Source organism: Dendropsophus ebraccatus, chromosome 13 (genome assembly GCF_027789765.1).
Source record: "Dendropsophus ebraccatus isolate aDenEbr1 chromosome 13, aDenEbr1.pat, whole genome shotgun sequence".
NCBI classification, from domain to species: Eukaryota; Metazoa; Chordata; class Amphibia; order Anura; family Hylidae; genus Dendropsophus; species Dendropsophus ebraccatus.
Window position 1 is genome coordinate 15,903,604 of NC_091466.1, and position 20,344 is coordinate 15,923,947.

Below are 20,344 nucleotides of genomic sequence, written 5' to 3' on the forward strand. Positions count from 1 at the left end.
TGTAGAATTTCACGCCATACCGTCATCTCTTATTGGGACGGTACTGGCGGAAAAGACGTGTCTGGGGGGCAGCGTACGCTACGCTACCCCCCAGACATGTCACTGGATGATGAGGATGAATGGAGGAAAGAAGGATCCCCCCATTCATCCTCACTGGCTGTTTCGGTGTCGGAGGCAATAATAACGTATCCCTCTGACGCCGAAAACACCCTGGGGGCCATCTTTATACGGGGACTAGTATATGGGGTATGTAGTGATGTAGTGTCAAACTTTATTCAATGTGTGGTGTAATGTAGTGTTTTTTACGTGTTTTTTTTTTTTACAGTAAGAATAAAAAAAACCTACGCCAACAAAGGCGTTGCTGATAAATGCCGCACTTATGTGAGCAGACCGTGGCAGTAGGATATAGAAAAAAAACACCCTACGCCAAAAAGGAGGAGTTGCTGATTAGCAGCGCACTTTCGTGCGGTGCTGATCAACACTCAGCGGCGATAGGGTGCGGAAAATAGAAAAAAAAAAAAATTGGAAAAAAAAAAAAACTTTTTCTACATTCTAAACATCCCTGTAGCTGCTGATAAGTGTATTACACATATCAGCCGCTAGGGGGCAGCAGAGCGCAAAATCCGGAAAAAGACGAGGCTGGAGCCGAAAATAGCCGAAAAAAGCCGATGGGGACTGCCGGAAATAGCCGAAGACCGAATGAGTAGACGGAGGACGCCGCGAACCCGGAAGACGCCGATCAGGACTCCGGGACAGGTGAGTAATGTACAAATACCTGCTCTGGACACCTCAGCTACCTCAGCTAATTTACTATTTTGGGGGACTCTGATCGCCGTGCCACCGGCCCGATCGCCGTGAACGGCCGGCCGGTACCGGCTGGCCGTTCACGGCGATCGGGCCGGTGGCACCGTGACCACCATTACTTTTTACAGTAATGACGGTCGGGGCCGTCCTCGGACAGCACCGACCGCCATTTTTTTCCGGGTCATCGGGTCACCAATGACCTGGAAAGGTTCCGATCGCCGCTATTGGCTGATCTGAATTGATCAGCCAATAGCGGCGATCGTAAGCACGGGGGGTGTTAACCACCCCCCGTGCCGAGAAGCTAAGATGGCCTGCTATGATTTATAGCAGGCCATCTTCCCCGATCGTTGTGTGCGAACACGGAGCTATCGGGGAAACATTGGGCGTAAATTTACGCCCTGATGCGCTAAGTACCAGGGCACGAGGGCGTAAGTTTACGCCCGATGTCGTTAAGGGGTTAAGGACGGGGCCCATTTTCGTTTTTGCGTTTTCGGTTTTTCCTCGTTGTGTTTAAAAGGTCATAGCACTTGCATTTTTCCACCTAGAAACCCTCATGAGCCCTTATTTTTTGCGTCACTAATTGTACTTTGCAATGACAGGCTGAATTTTTGCATAAAGTACACTGGGAAACCAGAAAAAAATTCAGAGTGTGGTGAAATTTAAAAAAAAAACGCATTTCTTTTATTTGGGGGGTATGTGTTTTTACGCCATTCGCCCTGGGGTAAAACTGACTTGTTATGCATGTTCCTCAAGTCGTTACGATTAAAACGATATATAACATGTATAACTTATATTACCGTTGTTAACAAATATACGTTCCTTAAAATCGCTCTATTCCCATGCTTATAACGCTTTTATCCTTTGGTCTATGGGGCTGTGTGAGGTGTCATTTTTTGCGCCATGATGTTTACTTTCTATCGGTACCTTGATTGCGCATATACGACTTTTTGATCGCTTTTTATTACATTTTTTCTGGATTTGATGCGACCAAAAATGCGCAATTTTGCACTTTGGTATTTTTTTGCGCTGACGCCGTTTACCGTGCAAGATCAAGAATGTGATTAATTAATAGTTCGATTACGCATGCGGCGATAGAAAACATGTTTATTTTTTTATTTGTTTACTTTTATTTAAAACCTGGGGGTGATTCAGACTTTTATTAGGGGAGGGGGCTTTTTACTATTAACAACACTTTTTTTTTTTTTTTTACACATATACTAGAAGCCCCCCTGGGGGGCTTCTAGTATATACACTTTGATCTCTCATAGAAATCTCTGCAGCATAGATATGCTGCAGAGATCCATGAGATCGGCACTCGTTTGCTTTCGGCTGTAGCCGAAAGCAAACGAATGCCGAGCCGGGGACGGCACCATCTTGGACGAGTCCCCGGCCGGCATCAGTAACGGAGATCGCTCCTCCGGGACAAGGTCCCGGAGGAGCGATCTCCCCCACTAGACACCAGGGAAACGTTGCCTCCGGTAATCGGAGGCAGCTGTCAACTTTGACAGCTGCCTCCGATTAGCTAATTAGCGGGCACGGCGATCCGACCGTGCCCGCTAATAGCAGCGGTCCCGGCCTACACGCGGCACCCGGGATCGCGGCACTTCAAAGCCGGGCCACCGCGCGGCCCCGCTTTGAAGTGCAAGTGAGGACATATGACGTACGGGTACGTCATATGTCCTTAAGAGGTTACGTAAGAATGACACACTTTAAAAGGAGGCTGGTGTTTGGCATCATTGTTTCTCTTCTGTTAACAATGGTTATCTCTAAAGAAACACGTGCAGTCATCGTTGCACTGCACAAAAATGGCCTAACAGGGAAGAGTTTTGCAGCTTGAAAGATTGCACCTCAGTCAACAATCTATCGCATCATCAAGAACTTCAAGGCGAGAGGTTCCATTGTTGCCAAAAAGGCTCCAGGGCGCCCAAGAAAGACCAGCAAGGGCCAGGACCGTCTCTTAAGTGTTTCAGCTGCAGGATCGGGCTACCAGCAGTGCAGAGCTTGCTCAGAAATGGCAGCAGGCAGGTGTGAGGGCATCTGCACTGTGCACTGTGAGGCGGAGACTCTTAAGAGCAAGGCCTGGTCTCAAGGAGGGCAGCAAAGAAGCCATTTCTCTTCAGAAAAAAACATCAGGGACAGACTGATATTCTGCAAAAGGTACAGGGAACGGACTGCTGAGGACTGGGGTAAAGTCATTTTCTCTGATGAATCCCGTTTCCGATTGTTTGGGACATCTGGAATACAGCTTATTCGGAGAAGACGAGGTGAGCGCTACCACCAGTCTTGTCTCACGCCAACTGTAAAGCATCCTGAAACCATTCATGTGTGGGGTTGCTTCTCAGCCAAGGGAATCGGCTCTCTCACAGTCTTGCCTAAAAACACAGCTATGAATAAAGAATGGTACTAGAATGTCCTCCAAGTGCAACTTCTCCCAACCGTCCAGGAGCAGTTTGGCGATCAACAATGCCTTTTCCAGCATGATGGAGCACCTTGCCATAAAGCAAAGAAGATAACTAAATGGCCCAGGGAACAAAACATAGAGATTTTGGGTCCATGGCCTGGAAACTCCCCAGATCTTAATCCCATTGAGAACTTGTGGTCAATCATCAAGAGACTGGTGTACAAACAAAACCCAACAAATTCTGACAAAATGCAAGCATTGATTGTGCAAGAATGGACGGCTATCAGTCAGGATTTGGTCCAGAAGTTGATTGAGAGCAGCCGGGGAGAATTGCAGAGGTCCTGAATAAGAAGGGTCAACAATGCAAATATTGACTTGCTGCATTAACTCATTCTAACTGTCAGTATAAGCTTTTGTTACTCATAATATGATTGCAATTATATTTCTGTATGTGATAAAAAAAACATCTGACAAACACACATAAAAACCAGAGGGCAGCAGATCATGTGAAAATATTATATTTGTGTCATTCTCAAAACTTTTGGCCATGACTGCAGCCTCAGATCAGGAATATCACGTAACCACAAATCATATGCTTGTGTAAAGGGCTAAATGGGACAGGTGGCAGGAGAAGTAGGCCTGTGTAAGAGGTTTTAGGAGGTCTGGAGTCCCAACAGGTTCCTCTATCTGTGAAAATGCCACCTGGAGAACAAGCGAGCCAAATTACACCAGAAAGGCATGCCTTAGTCCTAGATATAGAAAATAAAAGCAAAAACAAGGCACAGGCGCCTCGTGTGATACCACTGGGAGAAGAGAAGTGTGAAAAGGTGCTCAGCTATAAACCCCTTGGGCTTTGTGTATCCCCCCCCCCCTCCTATAATACAGGGGTTGCACAGGTCCTGATTTCAGGTCCAACACAATTACTCTTTACGAAGAAAAGTGTATGTAAAAAGGTATTGGCACACCAATAGAGAGAGAAATAACTTTATTCACAACAATATAATGCTACACAAGGAATGATAACCCAAAGAAAGATTAAAAACATTTAAAAACTGCCAAAGGGGAAACCGCACATGGTAGAGATGGCCCCAGGGCCTACACCAGAGCAGGTACACTCCGTACCGCCAGACCCCTCCTCAGAATAAGATCTATAACCACCCCTAAACACACTCATGGGCTGTCAAGATGACTTCTGTATTAGTCCCTGATAGGAGAGGAAGGAGGCAAAGTAAACTTAGCACAAAACCGAGTAAAGGATAAAAATTCCCCAGCTTCTGTCATAAAGTTGGTAAGAAAACAGACACCTGCACAACCCTATGGTTGAAAATCATAAAAGGAGATAACGTGGAAAAGGTGAGTGCTAAACCACAGTGGACTTTGGGGGGGGGGGGGGGGCGGAAACGTAGTTTGGGGCTCTTTATGGGAAAGGTATCATACATGCACAACAGTGTAAAGAGGGGTGAGTCCTCTCAAGGAGGGCTGATACCTCTACAGCAGATTTGTAAGGCTTTCATAAGATCCCATAAGAGCTCCAGCCACCAAGGTTGCTGTGTTGCTTCTGTCAATATCTAACCACCATGAAGCATAGACTAGTTGGAAGGCCAAGTAGTAATGGTAGAGATTAGGGGCAACCATGCCTCCTTGACTGTTTCAGGAGTGAGTGGTCAGCCCTGCCTAGTCCCCCTCTCTAGTGGAAACGTTTCAGAGACATCTAGATTGGTGCATATACGTGCCCCCGGTTTGGTGTAGCAAATGGACCCAGGAACAATGACACAGACCAAAATTCAACCTGTCAAGGTGTTCCCAATTATTATAATTATTATAGGTACCTAGTGAAAGTACAGAGCCTGAAGTGAGGTCTGTATGTGGATGGATGAATGAGCGACAGGATACATTTGTTAAGTCTTATTGCCAGAATTTTAGCTAAAACCTTTATGTCAGTATTCAGCAAGGAAATAGGCCTGTAGGAATCTGGATATAGAGGATCCTTACCAGGTTTGAGAATTAGGACTATGAGGGCCTTACGCATAGAGTCAGGTATGCATCCATTATCCAACATACTACTAAAAAGAGAAAGCAAATGAGGAGCCAGAGTCACAACTCTCTTTGTACCAGTCACTAACCAATCCTACCAGGGGAGAGAGAGAGATGATGACATTCGAAATCTTGTCTGACTATGGTTTCATTTATTGGTTCCATTCTATTGTGTCTAATTTGCTGCATTTGATGAATGTATTTGTTAATTGTTGAACTATTGATAGAGGAGGAAGGGGGGTTCTCAGCAGCTGATAATAAATCAATGATTTATGACATGCCGTAAAGTGAGGACAATATTCATTCTATATTTCTAGAACAAGGATTTGATGTCAGTGGACATATCTCACACACACTAGGCGGCTTCTAGTGATGACATTTGTGGATTTACTTACAGCCTTGGGCTAGGTTCACACTACGTAAGCTTCCGGCCGTAGTGCGCTCCGTGAATATGCGGCCGGAAACTTACATAGTTAGCGTACAATGCAAAGTATACGATCCCGGCCTCACAGTTCGCACTTCGTACGAATGTACGCCCGGATCGTATACGGCACCGTAAGAAATGAACCAGACCACTGTTTCCGGCCGGAAGGCTGTAACTTGCGCCCGTAGCGTATCGCGCGAATCCGTACGAAGTGGTGATTTCTTCATTTTTCCACTCTTCTATGCCGATCCAAAAGGTTCTGTGGGGTGTCCGGGGCTAGGCGAAGATTTCCAAGTAAAAAACCGCTGTCAGATCGCTTCGTAGGGGGCTCAGGAAGCGTAAGTAGAGTACGGGCGTACATTCGCATTGCGTACACATCCGGCCGCACATCGAATATTCGCACGCCCGTAGTTTCAGCCGCACATGTACGGCGCCGTACGAAATGATATGGATTCGTACGTAGTGTGAACATAGCCTAAGACATTTTCTCTCCAATATAGAAGTTCTCTGTAAAAGCATTGCCAACATCTCCTCTTGTTCTTACAGTTTGGCTAATAATGATCTACCAGACACGTCCTGCACCCTGTTGGCATTTGTAATAAGGAATAACCAGTCCCTGAAGAGACTTGTCCTGTCTGGTAACCATCTATCTGGTCCTCACTTCATTGACTTGGTGGAAGCTCTTTCCAGTCCAGCCTGCAGGATACAGGATTTATAGTGAGTATAAGAGATGTGTACATGACTGAGACATGTCAGGCTTAGTTATATGTGGAATTGATTCTATTTTATGATCCACACCAATATTATGTCTGAGAGAAACTGCTGACAGCGCTATGATATGTTACATCTGTATTTATGTCTGTCTGTCTCTTCTGTTTATATCACTTCACATGTCTGTTATGAACTTAGAAACAAGTCTGGTTTTATAACATATTAGTCATATTAGTATAGTGTATTATTGTGTACAGTAAGGGCCCTATGGTATAACACAGAGCGATAATCTGCTGAATCAGGCTGATTATTGCTGCGTGTAATAAAGCCAAAGAAACGATCATCGGATGATCGTTGTTGTAAACGTTTAAAAATCACTGGCTGGTGACATTATAAAAATAATAAGCTTATACTTACCTATTCTCCTTCATTGTCATGCAGCCTTTTGCCTGTGTTCCCTGCTCACTGCTGTCGCTTGTGTCCCTATCTCTTCAATAATAGGCTGCACAGCCTATCACTGGCCACGTTGCTGTCCCGCTTTGATCAGTGATTGGCTGAGCGGCCTGTCACTGAAGAGATGGAGCCAGAAGCATTATCGGTGAGCGCTAAACTCGGGCAAAAGGCAGCAGGACAACAGGAGAGAATAGGTAAGTATAAACTTTATTTATTTTTTTTCATGTCAAAAGGAAGGGCTGCACAGGCATCGCTAATGATATAGATACAGCCCTCATGCTCGATTATTGAGCCATGTATGAGCTTGGTAAGCCAGCGCTGATCTAGCAGATTGCGTTTCCTTCTGTTTTCATTGGCAGTTGTGATATTAAATATCTTTGACTCAATTTCTTCCAGTTTTCTTCAAAACAAGAATAGAGGCTCATGTAACATAATAATGTTAAGTCAGAAGGTGAATGTAGCACAGAGAGGTCACAGACTTAGAGCTCCAATAGATAGCAGAGGAACACTAGTTCTCAGATTGGTGACCAAAGTTTCTCCATCTACTTTATGACTATTGTAAAGTCCAGTTGTGCTTCAATAATGAATAATTTATGGCATAAAGTGAGGATATTATTCAGGAATTCTGTATTTTTCTGAACCCTGATCTGGTGTCAGTGAGCATATCATATAGCGGCCATCATTCCTGACATCCACCGAAAACAAGAGGTGGCTGCAAGTGATGACATTTTTGAATTTTACTAACAGCTGGGGACATTTTCTCTCCACATTTTCCTGACTGATCATATCACCCTGAACTGATCTCGCAGATTTGTCAACGTACTGCCCCCCAGTTCACTTACAGTCTTTTTTATGACCTGCAAAACCCATCATCAACTTAATTTTCCCCGTTGTATATTTTGTCACCCACATCTCATTGTCTTACTGTTACAGTTTGGCTAATAATAACCTACCAGACACGTCCTGCACCCAGTTGGCATCTATACTAAGGAATAACCCGTCCCTGAAGATACTTGACCTGTCTATTAACAATGCGTCTGGTGAATTAATGGAAGTTCAGTCCAGTCCCGCCTGCAGCATAAAAGAATCTGGGTGAGTATAAAAAAAAGTATACAGGACTAAGACGTGGGGGTAAAAGTTGTGCACGGATTTTAATTTATGCCCAGCACCATTTTTATGTCAGATAAACTGCTGACTGCATCTGGATGTGTTTACTAACATGACTGTCTCGCCCTCTAAATAATTTTCTTAGTTTGCAGTGTGAGTGTTTAGAAAATGTATCTTTTCGTAAAACCACGACCGTTGTATAACGGCCATGATTATTGAGGAAAAATACGTTTCCTTGCTTTATATGGAATCCCGGCCGGAGCGGATACACATAGTATACGCTCCGGCCGTGACCCCTAGCGGGGCCGCAAACGACTGACATGTCCGTTTTCTGTGGCCGCTATTCATTGAATAGCGGCCGCAGAAACCCATGTCAGTGCACACTGTGGAGTGAGCGGCTCCGGCCCCTGTTATGACCACTTATATAAAATAAGGCCCCTCATAGACCATTTTAGTGCCAAGTTTGCTCATACCTACATGCCTAAGATGTGCATTGCCGTAGTTAAGCCCCTGGTTCATTTTGAAGGGAAGCTTAAATCTGCCAGTGCCTGCCAAGTAAGAAGTCAATTTATGGTGTAAAGATGTATAAGAAGTGCATCAGGATATACCTAGAAATTTCGGATATACGAGGGAAAGCTACTAGGATTGAACCTCCAGAATACCTGTTGCATGGGGCACTGTTAGGAAAAATCTGAGAGTTTGCCCAACCAAGTTATGCAGCGACAATGTATTGTTGGTCAAGTACAAAATGCATTTCCTTGTATCAACAATAATACATGGGTAAGCAGAGAGGGCTCTCTGCAGCATGCGGTCCCGGTTGCTATTTGCAGCCAGGGACCGTATGTATTAGCTGTCGCGGCTTATTGACGCTCCCGGCTGTCAGCTTTGACAGCTGCATTTAAATAGCGTTTGACCCCCATCCCTGGTGTGGGGGGATCTGCCCCCCCACCCCTCCGCAGTGAGATCCCGGGGGGGGGACATCCCTTCTTCTGAGGAGGCTGGGGCTCAGCGTCACAATGATGCTGATCCCAGCTCAGCAATCAATGTATCTGGTCTGCTGCAGACCAGACCAATACAGCACTGATCTAATGGATTAGTGCTTTATTATGTGTACTTCACTGATCTATATGAGAGATCAGTTTAGTTGTATTGGAAGTCCCCCAGGGGGACTTCTAATTAACCTCTTAAGGACGCATGACGTACCGGTACATCATGTGCCCGTAAGAGGTGTTCAGCGCGGGGCCGCGTGGCGCTACACACCGCCGCGGTTCCGGGTGCCCCTTGTAGCCCGGGACCGCGGGTATTAGCGGGCACGGTCCGATCGCCGTGCCCGCTAATACAGTAATCAGATGCAGCTGTCAAACATGAGAGCTGCATCCGATTACCGGACGCAGCTTATCCCTGGTGTCTAGTGGGTTGTCCCGGAGGAGCGATCTCCGTACCTGCTGCCGGCCGGGGACCGCTTCAAGATGGCGCCGTCCCCGGCTCGGCACTTGTTTGTTTTCGGCTGCAGCAGCCGAAAGCAAACGAGTGCCGATCTCATTGATCTTTGCTGTATAAGTATACAGCAAAGATCTCAATGAGAGATCAAAGTGTATATACTAGAAGTCGCCCAGGGGGAATAACCCTAACCCCTGGGGGGGCTTCTAGTATATGTGTAAAAAAAAATATATATATATATTGTTATAAGTAAAAAGCCCCCTCCCCTAATAAAAGTTTGAATCACCCCCCTTTTCCCAGGTTTTAAATAAAAGTAAATCACATTCCTGATCTCGTACGGTGAACGGTGTCAGCGCAAAAAAATCCCAAAGTGCAAAATTGCGCATTTTTGGTCGCATCAAATCCATAAAAAATTTAATAAAAAGCGATCAAAAAGTCGTATATATGCGCAATCAAGGTACCGATAGAAAGTAAACATCATGGCGCAAAAAATGACACCTCATACAGCCCCATAGACCAAAGGATAAAAGCGTTATAAGCCTGGGAATGGAGCGATTTTAAGGAACGTATATTTGTTAATAATGGTTTGAATTTTTTACAGGCCATCAGATACAATATAAGTTATACATGTTATATATCGTTTTAATCGTAACTACTTGAGGAATATGCATAACAAGTCAGTTTTACCCCAGGGCGAATGACTTAAAAACACATACCCCCCCAAATAAAAGAACTGCATTTTGTTTGTTTTTTTCAATTTCACCACACATTGAATTTTTTTCTGGTTTTCCCAGTTTACTTTATGCAAAAATTCAGCCTGTCATTGCAAAGTACAATTAGTGACGCAAAAAATAAGGGCTCATGAGGGTTTCTAGGTGGAAAAATGCAAGTGCTATGGCCTTTTATGCACAAGGAGGAAAAACCGAAAACGCAAAAACGAAAATGGGCCCCATCCTTAAAGGGTTAATGTGTGTCAAAAAAAAATAATTAAGTTTTTTTTATTAGTCTGAATCACCCCCCTTTTCCAATTTTGTAAATACATTAATTAAAATATATACATATTTGGTATTGTGTGTGTAATCGTCCAAATCTATTAAATTATCTTGTACGGTAAATGGAGTAAGCGCTAAAACCTACCAAAGTGCAAAATTGTGCATTTTTGTTTACATGAAATCCAGAATTTTTTTTATAAAAAGCGTTTAAAAAGTCGAATATATGCAAACAAGGTACCGATAGAAAGAACAGATCATGTCGCAAACAAATGACAACTCACACAGCCCCATAGATAAGTGTTATAAGGTTGGGAATAGAGCAATTTTAGTTTTTTTTTTTTTGTTTTTTTAAAAAGCCGTCAAATAAAATAAAAGTTATAAAAAGTTGAAGGAATTGGAGAAGGGTGATATTACAAAAAGGAGTAGGGATAAGTGGGAGGGGGATTTTGGTGTAATAGATGATTCCCAATGGGCGAGAGCCCTTAGAAATGTAAGATTAGTATCATGCAATCAAAACCACCAGTTAGTGCAATTCAACATCTTGCACAGACTATATTATACTCCCAAATTCCTCAGAAAAATCGGAAAGAGGAATATCGCAATTTGCCCTAGATGAAAAGTATGCAAATTGGTCTCACATATTTTGGTTATGTCCTAAGATACAAGTCTTCTGGGTTGGGGTATCTGAGATAGTTAATATGGAATTACAGGTTAAGATTCCAATGAATCCATGGCTGATCATCTTAGGAGCTGACTCTCTCTTGGTTGGAGTGGATTAGAAAAAAAGAGTCCATCGACACATATGACTTTTTGTTGCAAGGTTCCTTATAGTAAGAAATTGGTTGTCGGTAACCGCGTCTGAAGTGAAGGCTTGGGAGGAGGTAGTTAAAGTCTACAATAATTATGAAAATTAATATCAGTAGTTCTTTTAAATCTCTGTCTGGAAGGGGGGGGGGGGGATTTTGGTATACATTGTATGGGTTAATCTGTTATTAAATATTTGTACGATTAAAAGGAAGAAAAAAAAAGTTATACAAGTTGCATGTTGTTGTAATTGTACCGACTTGAGGAACATAAATAACATGTCAGTTTTACCATAGGGTGAAGGGTGTAAACACCCTTTTTTTCAATTTCACTGCACAAATTTTTTTCTGGTTTCACAGCATGTTTTATGAAAAAATGAAGTCCGCAATTGCATTGTATGATTATTGTTGCAACAAAAAAAAAAAAAAAAACAAAGTGCAAAAATTAAAATTGGCCCTGTCCTTAAGGGGTTAAAGAGGTGGTGATTAAGGGAGAGGGGGGGCAGTACTTCTGGTAGTGAGGCCACATGACTAGTACCTGGGCAGCTAGAGGACCCTTAAAATCACTTCAGAACTGAATTAGTGAATATTTTATGGTAATGTTGTTCCTTTCCTACTAAATGTATAAGCCTTCTAACCTCTCCTACTGACTTAACATTTTTCTTGGTAATTACAGTGCTCATTTAAAGGGTCACCTGGCTGTCGGGGTGACAAATCTGAGGTCATTACAAAATTCTTAAAAAGTCCCTAATACTGAGAATTCTGTTTTTGTTACAGCATTGACATGTCTGGGGAAGAACAGGTTACCTGAAAGAAGAAGCCGTAAGAAAGCTGGAAAGGCACAAACCAAATCTCGATAATCCAAGCAAGCAAGAAGCCTGATTTTTTTTATTTTGGGGGTGCAGTTAGTTGCTGGATGCTGTACATATTAGCAGTCTGTCAGGTATGAGCAGTTGAGAAAGGAATTGGGGGGGGGGGGGGGGACTGAAAAGACGTTTTGGAGATGGTTGTGTGATGAGTTGACAAGGGTCTGGCCTTCAATGCTATAGTTAGTAGCCACTAAAGAGATTGGCAGAGGACGAGCAAGGGAAGAGGTGGATTTGTCTGAACCAGAGTGAAGGGTGGACTGCAAGGAAGAGAGTGCAATGTAGAGAGAGAGCTTTTCGTTAGTAAGGGTATGTGCACACTACAGAATCCCGACGGAAAATGTGTTGCAGATTCCGCCGCTCGCACCCGCTCACGGATTCAGTGCCAAATCCTGCCTGCTATCTGTTTGAATGGGAAGGCTCACGCTGCTCCGCTCTCCGCGCTTCTCTGCTCAAAGAATTGATATGTTAATTTTTTGCACGGAGAGTGGAGGCGTGTGAGCCTTCCTATTCAAACAGATGGCAGGCAGGATTTGGTGCAGATTCCGCACAGCATTTCAGCGCCAATTCCATAGTGTAAATGGCTGATCATTGTCTTTATTACACTGCGCTATAATCTGCTGCATTGGTCTGATTTAGATTTTTGCAGATTATCGCTTTGTGTAATAGGACCCTTAAGGCTCTATTACACAAAATGATTATTGGCTGTAAGGGCCAATAATTGTCTTGCGTAATAGAAGACATCAATCAGCTGACATGAACGATGTCGGATGATCGTTGCAGTTGTTTGTCTTTCAACATGACAAAAGACTAATATAGCAGTGATCTGCTGCCGTCGCTCTGTGGAATAGGAGCAGCGGCAGCAGACCGCTGCTATCTGCTATAGGCTGCCCAGACGATCAATCGATCACTCGGGCAGCTCCCTGCGGCCCCCCCTGTACTCGCCCACTCGCTGCCAACGGGTGTGATAGCAGCGGGGAACAAGGAGCAAGCATGTGCTGACAGAGTGTTTCATAATCAAGTCACATGACCACAGGTTCTCAAGTGTCACTGCACAGAGAACAAGAGGACAGACAAGCAAGTGGTTTGTGTGTGGTGTGTATATAAGTGGCTATTGTGTATATAGGTGATGTCAGTGTAGCATAACTACTACTTTAATTGTTTCCTCAGCTGCATCCAGTGTCTCCGTGTTACATCCTGCCCTATACTGCAATCACATCCACTGCAGCAGTCAATATTCTGCTTTTACATTGTGTATAATAATCCCGCCACCTCCAGAGCTGCAGTCACTATTCTGCTGTTACATTATGTATCATAATCCCGCCACCTCCAGAGCTGCAGTCACTATTCTGCTGTTACATTATGTATCATAATCCTGCCACCTCCAGAGCTGCAGTCACTATTACTCTATTACATTCCATCTCATAATCCCGCCACCTCCAGAGCTGCAGTCACTATTCTGCTGTTACATTAGGTATCATAATCCCGCCACCTCCAGAGCTGCAGTCACTATTCTGCTGTTACATTATGTATCATAATCCTGCCACCTCCAGAGCTGCAGTCACTATTACTCTATTACATTCCATCTCATAATCCCGCCACCTCCAGAGCTGCAGTCACTATTCTGCTGTTACATTAGGTATCATAATCCGGCCACCTCCAGAGCTGCAGTCACTATTACTCTATTACATTCCATCTCATAATCCCGCCACCTCCAGAGCTGCAGTCACTATTCTGCTGTTACATTAGGTATCATAATCCCGCCACCTCCAGAGCTGCAGTCACTATTCTGCTGTTACATTATGTATCATAATCCCGCCACCTCCAGAGCTGCAGTCACTATTCTGCTGTTACATTATGTATCATAATCCTGCCACCTCCAGAGCTGCAGTCACTATTCTGCTGTTACATTATGTATCATAATCCTGCCACCTCCAGAGCTGCAGTCACTATTCTGCTGTTACATTATGTATCATAATCCTGCCACCTCCAGAGCTGCAGTCACTATTCTGCTGTTACATTATGTATCATAATCCCGCCACCTCCAGAGCTGCAGTCACTATTATTCTATTACATTCCATCTCATAATCCCGCCACCTCCAGAGCTGCAGTCACTATTCTGCTGTTACATTATGTATCATAATCCCGCCACCTCCAGAGCTGCAGTCACTATTCCGCTGTTACATTATGTATCATAATCCTGCCACCTCCAGAGCTGCAGTCACTATTCTGCTGTTACATTATGTATCATAATCCTGCCACCTCCAGAGCTGCAGTCACTATTATTCTATTACATTCCATCTCATAATCCCGCCACCTCCAGAGCTGCAGTCACTATTCTGCTGTTACATTATGTATCATAATCCCGCCACCTCCAGAGCTGCAGTCACTTACTATTACCCAGTCAGCACGCAGTATCCCAAATGTTTTTCTTTCTGTGTAGACTTCTTTTATTTACTTTTATTATGTATTTTTAATATGAGTCAATAAAATCAATATTTATTTGTTTTCTATGTGCTTTGGTGTAATCGATATATTTTGGTGTCACATTCAGTATCTTATACAGATGTGACACCAAAAAATATGGGAAAACCTGGGAAAACAGGATGCAGATAATAAAGAGTTTGTGGACAGAGCTAGGGAGACGGGCGTCAGGCAGATGGGTGTAGAATTAAAGGGGTTACTAGAAGTTTTTTCTCTGTTTTCTCTGCATCAAGCAGGTGTTAGTAGGATATTGTCAGATGGTTGTAAGTATTTGGAATGGACGGCTTTGAAGTATGGACAGAGGACAGCCGTAGGAATCAGATGGGTGAGTAAAAGGGATGGAGAGATAAACAGTTTTTGCTTAATGTAGGCTTTAAAGTTTTTTTAGCATTTGAAACCCAGGGAAGGAGCAATGATGGAAAAGAATTAACATTTGTCAATGGGGGTGAGGAGGCAAGGAAAAAGTTATGCAAAATTTGTTCTGAAACAGTCAATTTCAGTTCCCCTTACATTCAATTCTGGTTTAATTCCGCTCATTAATGATCAGGTATACAAGGTGACTAGAGTACAAGTGAACTGGCTAATCAGGGAAACCAGGTGTGAAATAAGGGGTGGGGAAGCATTATAGCAAATTGGGTAAAGACAGAGGGGAAGGTATAGAAAAGTAAATGGGAGCTCCCAAAGGAGGTCCATAGCCACCAAGCTTGCTTCACCCAACATAGAGAGGCCTAACTACTATATGGATGCATTGGTGGGGAGCCTTACTACTATATAGAGGCACAAGCGCCCCCCCACCAATAACCATCCCAGAAAGCTCCAAAACCAATTGAACCAGCTGCATCATTAAATAGACCCAGTGCCTCTGATTTAATAAAACTTTCCTGGAACAAGGCTTTGCCATTAAACCTCATCAAAATTCTTTCCATAACATCAAGTCTTCCCTCAGGGAAACTGAATCTAATATGAGAGTTTGGAGACTTCGGACCTTTTAGTAGATAGGAATAACCCTAGTGGCAAAAGCAAGACAGCTCAACAATCTCTGCATTTCTTTAAGGGTAACTTTTTTTTCTTCAATAACCTACAACTCATAAAGTTACAAAGCTGAACTATGTCCTCACTAGGTAACCTAAACTCCATTATATCAGTATATATCACAATACCCAAGTATTCAATAAAAGTAGATGGCAAAACAGTTTTTTCATGTTCCAAAGGAATACCGAAATGTTCACACATTGATTCAAATGTTTCTAAAAGCCACTTACATTCATGCGCATCTTGCTGGCCAATAAAAAAAAAAATCGTCCAGGTAGTAAAGAGAAGAACCAACTGTAAGGGCCTTATTTCACCGGACGATTATCGTTTGCATAATCGTTAACGATTAACGATCTCAAACGACCGCTATTGCGAAAGACCCGAAAACGTTCACTCATTTCCATGGAACGATAATCGTTACTTATGATCGTATTTGCGATAGTTTTTTCTTCGCTATTTCTTTGCTATTGCGTTCGTATCTACTGCGAACGACCGAACGAACGACATCTTATTCAATGCGAACGAGCAACGATAAAAATAGGTCCAGGTCTTATAAAGCAATCAACGATTTCTCGTTCGGTCGTTAATCGTTAACTGCATTTCAATCGAACGATTTTCGTTTAGATTCGAACGATTTAACGATAATCTGAACGATAATCGTCCGGTGGAATACGGCCCTAAGACTTTCAGATAAAAGCCATTGTAAAAATGTTGGAAATCATTCAAAGTATGAACAGAAGTGATAAAATCACATAGGCAATGCTTTATCAAAGTAGTAGGAGCCATTCAATTGAAAACCTAGAGAGGAACAACCTTCATCACACACAGGCAGCAACTAGAAGGCAAGTCTAATATCAGCTTGTAGCTAGTAGGGTACCCTGAACCCTAGCTATAATTAACAGACACTAATGGCCCTATTCCACGGGCCGTTTTAGAGGAGCAAACGAGCGCTATTAGCGCTCGTTTGCTCCTCGTTCGCCGCTCGCTGCCGCCGCTATTCAACGCGGCTGCTGCGAGCGGGTGAGTGCGGGTGGGGCGGCGGGGAGCTGCGGGGGGGCTGCTCGGAGGATCGCTGATCGTCCGGGCAGCCCATAGGATATAGCAGCGTCTGCTGCCGATGCTCCTATTCAGCGGAGCGACGGCAGCAGATCGCTGCTATATCAGTCGCTTGTTTTTCAACATGTTGAAAAACAAGCGACTGCAACGATCAGCCGACATGAACGATGTCGGCTGATCGTTGCACTCTATTCCACGGAACGATTATCGTCCGTAGCGGTCGATATCGTCCGAAAATGAACGATAATCGTTCCGTGGAATAGGGCCATTAGGGTGCGTTTTTCACTGAGAGATTTATCTGACACATTTTTGAAGCCAAAGCCAGGAACACACTATAACCAGGGAACAGGTCAAAAAGGAAAAACCGAGATTTCTCCTCTTTCCTGGCTTTGACTTCCAAAATCTGTCAGATAAATCTCTGTGTAAAAGCAATTTTAACGATTAACAATAAACGATCGTAAACTAGATTGTTTATCGTGAACCTGAAATTAGTCACCATATTACACAGAAAGATAGTCGTTAATTACGATAGTTACTATGATCATTTACCCCATCGGATCCCAGCAAAAGAATGGATGATTACAGTGAACGATTAGTAAACGAATAACAATGATTTTAGGGTCAGAGCTAAATGAACGTTCAATGACACACGAACGATTTTTCGATCATTGCCTGCAATTACACGGGATGATTATGGTTTAAATTTGAACGAGAATCATCCTGTGTAATACAACACTAAAGCTTTATCAACACAATTGTTCAGGGAGTTACATTTAGGATATGACAAGTGGTGAATTAGGAATTAGGCTCCTTTTTAGGGACTAAGCCCAACAGAGAAAGGAGGTGAAGAGAAAGGACCCTCCAATCTCCCTTCCATTATCTCATTTCATTATCTCCCTCCCATTAACTGAACGCAAATTCTCAACAAATAGGCAACCTTCCCCAAGGTGAGACAAAAAAAAAAAACATTTGAAAATCACAATAGCAACATTCTAGCTTCTCCTTGTATGGGTACATTCATAGCCAATGTAGCAACCTTTGCAGATTCATTGGAGTCACTGCCTTTGGAAACCAATTCCCAAACAGAGGGGTGTTGCTGGGCAATTTGATTGAGCCCCTTAAAGCACTAACTATAAGGGTGGGCTCCTGCATGACGCGGCTCCTTTAGAATCAATGGATCCGCATCATGGAGGGGCGGGCGTTTCCTCCCATTGGGGGCGGGCCGGCCCGCCTCCTGTACTTTGCCCCTGTCCCGGTAACCATGAATTGAGCGGTGCTGCACGGAGGAACCGGGCCACAGTTCAAAAAAAGTATTGCGGCACCGGCTTCCCTGTGCGGGCTCCGTTCGACTCATGTGCGATTTTAAAGAGAGTGTACCTGATGGTACATTCTCTTTAAGGTTTATTTACAATCCAACATCTTTCTGACCCCATTTCATATTCGGTTGTACAGATACCTTTTGACTAAACATTTCATCATAAAGGAGCCAAGCAGTACCACCAAAATTTAAGTATAAGTATAATGTCAGTTTACTGAAAAAGCGCCACACATTTCCTCAGGCATTTCCTCCAAAAACAGCACAATAAATTAAAAAGGCTTGCAGCCAATTATGAAAAGCTCTATTGAGAACAGGCTTTTTCCACACATCTTCCTTATCATCTTTCCTGTAACTTTTCACAATTTCTCTAAAAGTAGGCAATAATGAGAAAAGGCCCACAAATTCCAGCCTCCATGTTTTTATTTTAAATGAATGGTAAATGAAAATGAAGTGGAGATAGATAGATAGATAGATAGAATTCATACCTCTTTTAAGCAATTTTCAGGAACACCAGACCTATTACACAATATACCACTAGATTTCGCCACATCAGCTTTATCGACCCTTCCATTAAAGGGAACCAATCAGCCCAATTGGTCTGATTTGGTTCCCTGCAGCACAGTATAGAGCTTCTATGCAGCAGCTTTATACCTGAGAAAACGAAGGTTAATCCCAACTGCAGCCAACTCACTGAGCTTCTCTGACTCCTGTACCAATGCAGCAATGCCCCTCGTATATGCCCTGAGACTGCGCCCTGTCACCAAACCTGGCACACAGCGGGATGTTTGCTCGGTGTCAATGCTGGTGAAATAATCTTCCTCTGTTTTCTCAGCCTTCAGAGTGCTCCTCGATGAATGGTAAAGATGTCAGATTCGCTGGCTTCCTCTTCTGGCTGGCTTTCCCTCTTCCTCCTTGAAGCCACTTCTGTTGATGTCCGATACTGGCTTCTCAATGCTGCTTCTTCAGGTCCGTCATCGTCACTTCCCGCATCATGCAGATCACCAAGCATTTCTTCAATCATGCCTCACCATCGGCACTACTGGCTCGAGAAATAAGCTGGTGATATAGTTTTTCCATTTGTTCTGCTTCTTAGAAACACCACAACAATGACTCTCCACAGGATGCACAGGTGTCTTCCTGACTTCTGAGTACTTTATAGCCATCACTGAGGTGACTCGGTGCACATCAATAGCCCAGCAAGGCCAATTATAAGGATTTTCAGGAATAATCTTCCCAGCAACTTGACTCTGAAGAAAAAATCTAGAAAGGATAGAGTACATAACCCCACATTGTGGGGGAAACCAGGACCTTCCATTTTATGATTTTATATAGTCAATGCCTAAATACATTTAGAGGAACCTTTCACCAAGACAATGCTACATAATCTATCACCATAATATTATAGAGCAGGAGGAGCTGAGCAGATTGATATATATCTTTGTGGGAAAAGATTCAGTATAACTTATAAAATGTTGTTTGAAATCCCTGATCATTCTGTGGTAAGGAGTCCAGTGGGCGGTGTCACTCATGGACTGGACTCTTTAGCATGGAAACATCAGAGATTTCAATCAATAAATTACAAGTTATACTAAATCTTTTGCAATAACGATATACACTCACCGGCCACTTTATTAGGTACACCTGTCCAACTGCACGTTACCACTTAATTTCTAATCAGCCAATCACATGGCGGCATTTAGGCATGTAGACATGGTCAAGACAATTTCCTGCAGTTCAAACCGAGCATCAGTATGGGGAAGAAAGGTGATTTGAGTGCCTTTGAACGTGGCATGGTTGTTGGTGCCAGAAGGGCTGGTTTGAGTATTTCAGAAACTGCTGATCTACTGGGATTTTCACGCACAACCATCTCTAGAGTTTACAGAGAATGGTCCGAAAAAGAAAAAACATCCAGTGGGCGGCAGTTCTGTGGGCGGAAATGCCTTGTTGATGCCAGAGGTCAGAGGAGAATGGGCAGACTGGTTCGAGCTGATAGAAAGGCAACAGTGACTCAAATAGCCAACCGTTACAACCAAGGTAGGCAGAAGAGCATCTCTGTACGCACAGTACGTCCAACTTTGAGGCAGATGGGCTACAGCAGCAGAAGACCACACCGGGTGCCACTCCTTTCAGCTAAGAACAGGAAACTGAGGCTACAATTTGCACAAGCTCATCGAAATTGGACAGTAGAAGATTGGAAAAACGTTGCCTGGTCTGATGAGTCTCGATTTCTGCTTGAACATGACAATGAGGTCACTGTACTCCAATGGCCTCCACAGTCACCAGATCTCAATCCAATCGAGCATCTTTGGGATGTGGTGGAACGGGAGATTCGCATAATGGATGTGCAGCCGACAAATCTGCGGCAACTGTGTGATGCCATCGTGTCAATATGGACCAAAATCTCTGAGGAAGCTTCCAG

At 43.6% G+C, this 20,344-nt stretch overlaps 1 protein-coding gene across 5 annotated transcripts in view; it reads left to right on the forward strand.

Annotated features, from left to right (window-relative positions):
- The window catches only part of LOC138771099 (NACHT, LRR and PYD domains-containing protein 3-like), a 128,718-nt gene extending 114,175 nt beyond the window's left edge, over nucleotides 1–14,543 (forward strand). For 4 of the 5 annotated variants that reach the window (XM_069950553.1, XM_069950555.1, XM_069950554.1 and 1 more), the window contains 3 exons: nucleotides 6,210–6,380; nucleotides 7,761–7,919; nucleotides 11,947–14,543. In XM_069950553.1, the coding sequence (XP_069806654.1) occupies nucleotides 6,210–6,380; nucleotides 7,761–7,919; nucleotides 11,947–11,980 (364 nt within the window). In that variant the 3' untranslated portion in view covers nucleotides 11,981–14,543. The remainder of the gene's footprint in view (nucleotides 1–6,209; nucleotides 6,381–7,760; nucleotides 7,920–11,946) is intronic. The other variant, XM_069950556.1, reaches the window with a different exon arrangement.
- The last annotated feature ends 5,801 nt before the right edge of the window (nucleotides 14,544–20,344 follow it).